At 31.9% G+C, this 10,839-nt stretch overlaps 1 protein-coding gene across 1 annotated transcript; it reads left to right on the top strand.

Annotated features, from left to right (window-relative positions):
- Positions 777-7,865, top strand: LOC109235730 (4-coumarate--CoA ligase 2-like). The gene is made up of 5 exons (XM_019401953.1): positions 777-1,964; positions 4,067-4,265; positions 6,271-6,484; positions 7,176-7,278; positions 7,517-7,865. Exons 1-5 carry the CDS (start codon positions 960-962, stop codon positions 7,634-7,636), a joined length of 1,641 nt encoding a protein of 546 aa, XP_019257498.1. The 5' UTR covers positions 777-959; the 3' UTR covers positions 7,637-7,865.

The raw sequence follows: 10,839 nt of genomic DNA, 5'->3' as shown, positions 1-10,839 counted from the left end.
CGTTCCTACAAGAAAAGGACAAGCCAAATATGGGAGATTTATAATTTCTTCTACAAGAAGGAAAACTCAATTATTGTAAATATGTTGTCCTTTCCTTCTTGAGGTAGGAAAGTCAAATATGATAAGAAAATCTGGACAAACACCTAACTTATACAATAGTATGAAGTTAACTGTTCAATATATATATATATATATATATATATATATATATGTGTGTGTGTGTGTGTGTGAGAGAGAGAGAGAGATAGAGTATGATCGATCCTTATCATTCATAAGTCAAGGTAGGTAAAATTTGAAAATCCCACGTTGAAAAGTCTGAAATTTAAAACATATGTACACACACAATGCAAAGTAGTTTACTAGTTTAAATGGTTACAACAATTATTAAGTCATCTATCATCTTTTTAAGTTATCAATTTATGTTTAACATAGACAGTTACATATATCTAGTTAGTTCTTCATATAACAAGTACTTAACTATAAAATATTTTTTGTATTATGAGTGTATAAAAGTTAAACACTCATCCAAAAAAGTTTTAAAAAGAGCAGTCTGGTACACAAAGCATCTCGTATTCACGCAGGCTACGAGGAAGGGCCGCATCCCAAGAGGTATGATGTAAACAGCCTACACTAAGTATTAGTGACTGCTTCCACCGCTCGAACTCGTGACCTATACGTCATACGAAAACAACTTTACCGTTGCTCGAAGACTCCCTGTACAAAAAAATTCCGGGGTCATAATTCATATAAAGCCCCATCAACTCCCTTCACCAACTCTCATCTGGTTTCTCCTTCAAATGATCATATTTATACTCAACCTCTGAACAATTCATCTTTTGAGTAATTACTAAAAGTCTAAACCCTTTTAACTCAATCCATTTCAGAAATATTTCTTCGGTATCTAATTTTCTTCTTCATTAATCTCAAGAATTAATTAAGTACTCAAGCTGCCGATAGAAATGGATACAAAGCAAGGAGACATAATTTTCAAATCAAAACTCCCTGATATATACATCCCTAATCATCTTCCTTTACATTCTTATTGCTTTGAAAACATTTCAGAATTCAGTACTCGTCCTTGTTTGATCAATGGAGCCAATGACCAAATTTATACATACGCTGATGTTGAGCTCATTTCAAGAAAAGTTGCAGCTGGATTTAACAAGCTAGGAATCAAACAAAAGGACACTATAATGATCCTCTTGCCTAATTCTCCTGAATTTGTATTCACCTTTTTAGGTGCATCATATCTTGGAGCTATTTCAACTATGGCAAATCCTTTGTTTACCCAAGTAGAGGTAGTAAAACAAGCCAAGGCCTCAAATCCCAAGCTTATTGTTACACAAGAGTGCAATTTGGACAAAGTGAAAAGCTATGCTTTTGAGCATGATGTGAAGGTCATTTGCATTGACTCGTCGTCAGAGCGCTGCTTACACTTCTCTGACTTGATTTTAAATCCTGGATTCGCTTCTAGTATCGAACATGACCTTTCCGAGGTGGAAATCCAACCGGACGATATACTGGCGCTGCCGTTCTCGTCCGGGACCACGGGGCTACCAAAAGGGGTGATGTTGACACATAAGGGGCTAGTCACTAGTGTGGCACAACAAGTTGATGGTGAAAATCCAACTTTGTATATTCATAGTGAGGATGTGATACTTTGTGTTTTGCCTTTGTTTCATATTTACTCTTTGGATTCTGTTTTACTTTGTGGATTAAGGGTTGGTGCAGCTATTTTGATTATGCAGAAATTTGATATTGTTCCATTTTTGGAGTTGATACAAAAGTACAAAGTGACTATTGCTCCTTTTGTACCACCTATTGTTTTGGCCATTGCTAAGAGTGCAATGGTTGATAATTATGATCTTTCATCAGTAAGGATAGTCATGTGTGGGGCAGCTCCATTAGGAAAGGATCTTGAAGATGCAGTTCGAACAAAATTTCCTAATGCTAAACTTGGTCAGGTAAGATTATCATTACATGCTTATTCCATAAGATTAAGGGTCTGTTTGGCCATAATTTTTTTTTTTTTCGAAATCAGTGTTTCGCCATGAAATTTTAAATTTCACTTGAAGTTGAATTTCGGAATTTTTCGAAAACTTGAAAAACTCTAAAAAGCCGTTTTTCAAAAATTTTACTTCAAATCACTCCCAAAATTCAAAAACATCTCCATATTGTATTCATGCCCAAACACAACTCTAATTTTCAAATATCATTTTCAACTGAATTTTTTTTTTTTTTTTACTTTTTTCTCCAAAATTTCACAATTCTTATGTCCAAACACCCACTAAGTTGGTGAAAAAAGGAAAATAATCTGTTACAACTTACAAGTGCAAATTATTCCCATTATCTGTATATAAAACTGTACATTTTCTCCATGTTTTACATTTTTTTAGTCTGTTCAAAATATATAGGGTTTTTAAATTATACAACATTCCAATTTTATTCTTAATAACACTCCCTTAAAGGAATAATACGATATGTTTAAAACCACAAGATTCAACAGATACTTTTAATATATTATACACACTTTTAATACAAGTTCACAAGATTCAAAAGTCTTCTTTACATATTTTAATTATTATTTTTTCCATCGATATATGTTGTCCTTAAAAGGAGTCATATGTCGATTACATTTTTACTTAGTCAAAGTAGGATCTTAATTCATACGCTTGCTGACTTTATGATTATTGTTTTCACATTATCCATGACATTAGCTTACCCTAATTTCAAAGTTGCTTTAATATTTCCTCCCTCTGGATTAAAAAAAAAAATAGAAAATCTGTTGTTAGGTAAACGTCTATTTCAAATGTTGGTGAAAAGGGGTTATCTTTATCTCTTTTTCTACTCCAAGAGAATGCTTATCCTCCTTTTCCCACCTTTACTGACAGCCCATTCCGCTAGTGATATTACGCACTCTGGACCTAAGCCTTCACGGATTTAAAATGCGTCACTAGGATCTAAGACTGATTAATTTATATACCCAGCATCCCTCATATGTTTTGTCGCGGTTTAAAGTCTGGGTGTTACATCAAGACTCAAAGAGAAGGGTTATCCGCTAGAAATTAAAATGAACAACTGTCCTTTTCTTACAATTATAATAATTTTCTTAAAAGTGTATATAAATGTTTTAACTTCTTTATTACATAAACAAAAGCTAATCGGATTTTTTGTCAGCACATCTAAAGTAGCATGATATTGACTTCTTCCATCACCTGTTTTAACTTATAAAATTGCTGGAAGGCGCTTGGTTAATTTCGGAGTACCCGAATCAATACATTTAAATTTTAATCTAAGTTTAATAAAAATATTTAATAGATAATAATAATGGTATTTTATTCTGAACAAAAAAGTAACACCGACAGACATAATTACGTGACATATTTAAATTATATACAATATTATTTATTTGGAAGATACTTACTACTTTTAAGATATTATTTATCAATCTATAACTATTTAGCACATTATTCTATATTTGAGAAGTTAATCTGAACAAAAGTTTATTTAACTATATAATTATACTTGTTTAACCAAACATGATAGTGAGAATTACATAGAAGAGAACCTATGTGTTATGTTGAGGGTTACCGGCAGGGCGGAGCCAGAGTGCCGTCTATGGGTTCGGCCGAACCCAGTAACTTTGATTAAGATCTTGTATTTATCTTATAAAGTTCATTGAATGTGTACAAATTATTAATTTAGAACCTAGTAACTTAAAAGAATTCGACTCCCGAACCCATAAGCTTGAAATCTTGGTTCCGCCTCTGGTTACCGGACCCTGTAAGCTTCAGCAGAAATCTTCTATAGGTATATGTATATTTTTTAAAAATGGTTAATTTAAATCACTTGACACCCGAAATGCTAAAAGCCTTTAGGGGGCATTGGTTGAGTAGAATATTGTGCGCCCGTTACGTTTAAATCTTGGGTCCGCCTCTAAAATTATACTGTAATTACATTTTAACAAATAAACAAGTCATTGTAATAATTAGCGGGGCGTGTAATTACCACCCTAGTAATTACACGAGTTCCCGGATAGACCCTAATAGTGTCCATGAATGTATAGGGTTATGGGATGACGGAGGCTGGTTCAGTGTTGGCAATGTGTTTGGCATTTGCAAAAGAGCCATTTGAGATAAAATCAGGGGCCTGTGGAACTGTTATAAGGAATGCTGAGATGAAAATTATGGATCTAAACACTGGTAGCTCTCTTCCTCGAAACAAATCTGGAGAGATTTGCATACGAGGTGACCAAATCATGAAAGGTAATTAGCTCCAAATGATACTTTGTTTATCAATTATTTTTTATGTGCAATTTCTTTTTATAGAATTAGTATAAATTTTATACTAATCAAATCATGAAAGACTATTTACAACATTATTAGCTACAAGTAGATCTAACACTGGCGAGGGAAAGAGTTTCTACATCATCAATATAGAGTAATCAGTCATAACAGAGATAATTTTATCCATGGTCATTGAACTTTTATGTTTGTTACCCAAAAGTCCCCCCTTTCTTTTTTGTTACGTAAAAGTCATTCAACTTTGTGTTCATTACGCAAAAGTCACTTTTCTTTCTTTTGTTACACAAAAATCATTTTACTTTGCTCTAGTTATCACAAAAGTCACATTTTTACTTGAAAAGTTTATATATACCTTCATATTTATGTAATACCTTCTATATTATATACTGTGTAATGTATTTTTAATTAGGTATTTTATTTATAAATAAAATAACTTAATATTATTTTATTTATTATTTTTATAATACATTTATATATTTAATTTTCAAGATATATTAGTAGCATTATAAAATAACTTTTTTTCAGTTATTCTTTTTTTTTTTTGAATTTAATTGACCGACTCGGTCGGTAATTTCCGACCAACTTTGGTCGGTAGGCCCTTCCGATCTTAAAATACCGACCACACGTTAATGGTCGCGTTTTGGACGGTTATTGACCATTACCGACCAACTTTGGTCGATTTTTTTGGACGATTTCTCTCGAATTTCTAGTAGTATAAAATAACCAATTGCCCAGGTAAATCCCCAAGAAAATATCCCCAGCTAAATTCGCATGTAGAGTTATCTAGGGATTTTCCTTCAGATTAACATATGATTTTTTTTCTCATTTTCTTTGTTTGTTTACTTGCGAATTTTCTCACGGAAATGTACTTGCCGATTTATTCTCTACTAATATATATTAAAGTTACTGACAAATGTAATAACGCTACTAATATATTTTGAAATGTTAAGAAAAAAATTAAATATACGAATATATTATAAAAATAATAAATAAAATAGTATTAAGTTATTTTATTTATAAATAAAATACATAGTTAAAAATATATTATATAGTATATAATATAGAAGGTATTACATAAATATGAAGGTTTATATAATATCAAGGGCATAATAGACTTTTTAAGTAAAAATGTGACTTTTGTGATAACTAGAGTCAAAGTAAAATAATTTTTGTGTAACAAAAGAATGAAAAGTGATTTTTGTGTAATGAACACAAAGTTGAATGATTTTTATGTAACAAAAAAAAAGTGATTTTTGGATAACAAACACAAAAATTCAATGACCATTTATAAAATTAACTCGCCATAACATGATATACTTGTAATAATAAGCAGTGGCGGATGTACATTGATGGTTATGGGTGCTCAAGCACCCATTACTTTTGGAGTGATGAACTATGATTTATATAAAAAGCTAGTAATTCTTACAAATATATTACTTGAGCACCCAGTCGTAATAGTAATTTTTAGATAAATAATATTTCAGCATCCATGACTTAAAAATTCTAGATCCGCCACTAATACTAAGCAATAATGAGTCATAGTTCAAATTAGATAGTGGTACTAGTAACCCTAGAATAAGGCCGTCCTACCTTCTTTTCACCAATTAGAAACTTGTGGAGTCATAGTTCAAAATAATTGACCACAAATAGACACTCATTTTTAGATTATGGAACTCTTGTATATTTGGTCTAAACTTTTCACTTACCAAGTCTCAATTCTTTCTACTTGTTGAGTCCCATATCGGTATGATATTGGTTTTCTGGTTTCATAAAGTTTTGGACAATTTTTACCTTATGAGCTAGTTTTGCGGTTGAGTTATGCCTAAGATCCATATCCAAATATTAAAATCATGTGCATAAAGAGGTTTTAGAGGAAGTATTTCTTAGCAAAAGCATTAAAAATTTCTTCTTTTTTTTTTCGTAAAAAAATTAAGTATTTAAAACTAGTAAAAGTTGTGTGCATCAGGTTACCTGAATGATCCTGAGGCAACTGCACAAACAATAGACAAAGAAGGATGGTTACACAGTGGTGACATTGGCTACATTGACGACGACGACGAGCTTTTTATTGTGGATCGATTGAAGGAATTGATAAAATACAAAGGATTTCAAGTGGCTCCTGCTGAACTTGAAGCACTTCTCCTCAACCTTCCTTATATTTCTGATGCTGCTGTTGTCCCGTAAGTTTCTAAGGTCCCTTTTGGTCATAGATTTCTTTTTTACTTTTTTCCGAAATTTTATTACTTTTTTCGAAATCAGTGTTTGGTCATATAATTTTCATTTTTCACTTGACAATGAATTTCGAAATTTTTCGAAAATTTTAAAAACTCCAAAAAACTGTTTTTCAAAATTTTCACTTCAGATCACTCACGAAAATTCAAAAACAGCCCAAAGTTGTATTCATGTCCAGACACAGTTATAATTTTTAAATACTATTTTCACTTGAAAAAAGAATCACTTTTTTAGGAATTTTATAATTCTTATGTCCAATCGCCCACTATGTCCCCACTCGTAAAATTTTTACTGGGTTGTTGTTGTTGTTGTTGTAAACGCCACTAAGTCCTTTCTTATAATCTTCAATAAATTCAAGTGTACGCATTTATTATCTTTTGTTCGAATATATAGTATCTTGCACTCAATATTAATTAGAGTAACGGTAAAGTTATCTTTTTGTGTGACCTATACGTCACTAGTTCGAACCGTGGAAGCAACCACTAATATTTGCATTAGCATAAGCTGTCTACATCACATTCCTTGGGGTGCACCGGACAGTCCTTTACTTAACACTTACTAAATTAAGAAAGAGAAAGGCATAACATATTTAAGCCAGTGATAGTCCAAATTATGATAATTTATTAACTAAAATGGCAGCATGAAAGATGAGCAAGCAGGAGAAGTTCCAGTGGCTTTTGTTGTTAAATCCAGTGGATGCACCATTACTGAGGACGAAATCAAGGATTTTATCTCAAAGCAGGTTAGTTCTAGTCTTATCTTCATTGAATTCTTTGGTTTTATTCAAAAAATGGTACGTACTAACTATTTCTCCTTCTCTCAAAATGACTTTAATTAATTGGAAATAAAATAAAAGAAAATAGGTCCTTTTCTTCATTAGAAATATTTTAAAAATATCAAAAAATAAATGTCCGAATGTACGAATAAATATATACATTATATCTTAGACTCAGAACATTGGCATTCCTTTTAATTTTCAGGTGATATTTTATAAGAGAATAAAGCGAGTATTTTTTGTGGATGCGGTTCCTAAATCTCCATCTGGCAAAATACTTCGAAAGGACTTGAGAGCCAGTCTAGCAGATGGGCTTCCAAATTAACATCTTGGGCATTGGGCCCAATTAGGGCACTAAAGCCCACTATTTCAACCTATTTGGTATGCTTTATTTGGTGGAATTTGCATCTATACTCGCTTTTTGGGTCACGTTTTAACTTGTGCCCGCTTTGCAAAAAACTTGCAAGCGTATCCACTTGTCCGCGTAACTTCAGCATACGGGGCTGAAGTAGCAAAGGCAATCACGCAAAACTTCAGCATTCTAGTAGACGAGCCTGAAGTAGCAAGTGCGCCGAACCAAGTGTGCTGAAGTTTTTGTTTGTAATTACTGAACTTAAGCATAGTAGCTGAAGTTTTGTTCTCTATTTGCTGAAGTTTTTGTTTGTAATTGCTGAACTTAAGCATAGTACCTGAAGTTTTGTTCTCTATTTGCTGAAGTTTTTGTTTGTAATTGCACTAAATAAGCTGAATTTTTTTTTTGTCCTGGATTCATTAGTTTTGTCATTAAGCTTTTTCAAAAACTTCAGTAGAAGACACTGAAGTTATTTAGTTCATTTATAATAACTTCAGCACTAAATAAGCTGAAGTTTTTTTGTCCTGGATAAGCTTTTTCAAAAACTTCAGCAGAAGATGCTGAAGTTATTTAATTCATTTGTAAAAACATCAGCACTGAATAAGCTGAAGTTTTTTTGTCCTGGATTCATTAGTTTTGTTATAATCAGACTACTATAAAATAATCAGATTGCCAACAGTATCTAAATCAGAAAATTTTGAAAACAAATAAACGTGAAAAGAACAGAATTATCATGAAAAGAATCACTAAGTGTGACCTTAAACTTCCCATACGTGGAAATATTCACAAATTATTGTCTACTAACTTACGTAATTATTTATAATTTGTTTTTAAATAATCCGATAAACATACTTATGGCAATCATCCCATGAACTGAAGTTTCATAGCAGCACCAACAACAGAAGAAGAAACAGAAGAAGAAGAAGAAGAAGAAGAAGAAGAAGAAGAAGAAGAAGAAAACGAAGGAGGAGAAAGGGGGCTGAAGTTGTTTAAAAAGTGAATACAAGTTAAAACTTTTTAAAAAAATGGGTATAGGTTAAATGGGGGCGACCAAATAGGGCGCCCCGTACAATTTTTACCTTTATTTTCGAGGGAGAAATGTCTGTAATTATGTTTCCTTTCCTATCTTCTGAAGATGGTTATATGGTATTACAAGTTACATCATTGGCATATATTAAAAATTATGTATTGCATAGTTAATTAACAGTCACTTAAAGCGTCTTTATCTTAAGCTTGAAAAGATAAGATAAATTAGAGCCCGTTTGGCTTAGCTAATATAAAGTTGTTGATAAGCATTAACGGCTGAAAAGTACTTTTAAGTGTTGAAGTTGATTTAAAAAATAAGTAGTTATGTGTTTGGATAAAAGTACTGAAACTGATAATAAGCAGCTGAGTATTTGGCAGAAAAATGCTGATAAGCACGTTTTTTTTGCTAAAGTGACTTAAATGCCCTTAAAGCTATTTATATTAATAAAAATGTGACCTTTACAAGTTTTTGGATACTAAATTGATTCAAGTAGTAAATAATTTATTTCTCTTTTTACTTGATACAAATTTAATTAGATAAGATTATTTTTTATGAATTTAAATTAATTTATGAGAAGCTAAAATACACTCATAAGCTATAATATAATAATTAATATGTTTGGCACTTTGCTAAAAATTATGCATCAAGTACATATGCTAAAAACTTATACATCTATCAGGTTCCTTTTAATAACACAGGGCAAGAAATTCTTTTAAAATAAAGAAGATGACCGAATTAAGAGTTTCTACCTAGAAAGCTTTCATATGCCTTTGACGTATGGAAGTACTTCAGAACTTGATAGTTTCTTGAGGTTGGTAGTAGAGTTTTCGGTTTCGAGAAAAGACTGTGAAAAGGGTCAAAGAATGAAGGCAGAGAGTTTGTTAGGGTTTTATTTCTATAAGGGTATTTCGGAAATTACGAAATAATATTAGGGATAGAGAAGTAAAAACTTTGGTTAAACCTAAAGTGCTTATAAGCTGAAAAATAATAAGTTGGGGGTGATCAATTTATGACTTATGACTTATTTTGGCTTATAAGCACTTGACTTATAAGCACTTTTAATTTTACCAAACGCGTACATAAGCCAAAAATAACTTATAAGCTGGTTTGACCAGCTTATAAGGTTAAAATATCATGGTATAGCCAGTTTTCACACTGGTCAATGAAAAATAGCCAGCGTTTATCAAGTCAATGAAAAATAGACACTATTTTGCTGCAACAGGGACCGGTCTAGTATAATATACGGGAGTTCTGGTGCATTTGTGTACGAACTCCAGCATATTATGCTGGACCGGTATACTTTGCTAACTCCTGTAAAATTTGCGGGAGACTGGAGCACCAATGCTCCAAACTCCAGTATATTATACTGGACAATTATACTTGCTGGAGCTCCCGTAAAATTTGCGCGAGTTCCAGCATAATTATGCTTGAACTCCCATAAAATTTGCGGGAGTTCCAGCATAGTTATCCTGGAACTCCCGTAAAATTTACGGGAGTTCAAGCATACTTATGCTGGAACTCCCGTAAAATTTGCGGGCGTATTTTTCCGAATTTTGAACAGCGTTTTCGCTCAGATTTAAAGTGGCTAAATTTCGATGACTTTTGAAACTTGGCTATTTTTCAACGACCAGTGGTAAATCTGACTATTTTTGAATTTCTCCCGCTTATAAGCTTAGCCAATCATCCTCTTAGTAATCAGGTACCAAAGAAAGACAATAGCCGATCAAGAATATTGCATTGGCTTTGAGGCTTTATTTTCGTTAGGGGTGTTCAAACAAATCGAACCGAAAAGTCAAACCAAATCGATTAAACCGATTAGGTTTGGTTTGATTTGGTTTGGTCGAACCAAACCGACATATAAATATAAAATTTTATATATACTTTTAAGACTTTATATTGAATTTTCTTTACAAAAAATATCCAAAAATATTTGGGATCTTCTCATGGGATATAATATTTAATAAACTATACATTTTTATTTACTTTAAATAATTGGTTGTATTGCTTTCTTATCAAGTGTTATTAAAATGTGTCAATAATCTCTTTGTTCTTGCATATTCATATGTCAAAATTTCTTATATCTTTTTCGAATTTGAAATGGTATTCGATAACTTTAAATTAAATAGAACATATCATTATTTAGGTATCA

Source organism: Nicotiana attenuata, chromosome 12 (genome assembly GCF_001879085.1).
Source record: "Nicotiana attenuata strain UT chromosome 12, NIATTr2, whole genome shotgun sequence".
Lineage (NCBI taxonomy): Eukaryota > Viridiplantae > Streptophyta > Magnoliopsida > Solanales > Solanaceae > Nicotiana > Nicotiana attenuata.
This window is presented reverse-complemented; position numbering and strand designations above follow the sequence as displayed.

Coding starts and splice junctions, on each gene's coding strand:
- LOC109235730 (XM_019401953.1), top strand. CDS start 960: ATGGATACAAAGCAAGGAGACATAATTTTCAAATCAAAACTCCCTGAT. Junction 4,266..6,270: donor AGGTGACCAAATCATGAAAG/GTAATTAGCTCC, acceptor TGTGTGCATCAG/GTTACCTGAATGATCCTGAG. Junction 6,485..7,175: donor TCTGATGCTGCTGTTGTCCC/GTAAGTTTCTAA, acceptor CTAAAATGGCAG/CATGAAAGATGAGCAAGCAG.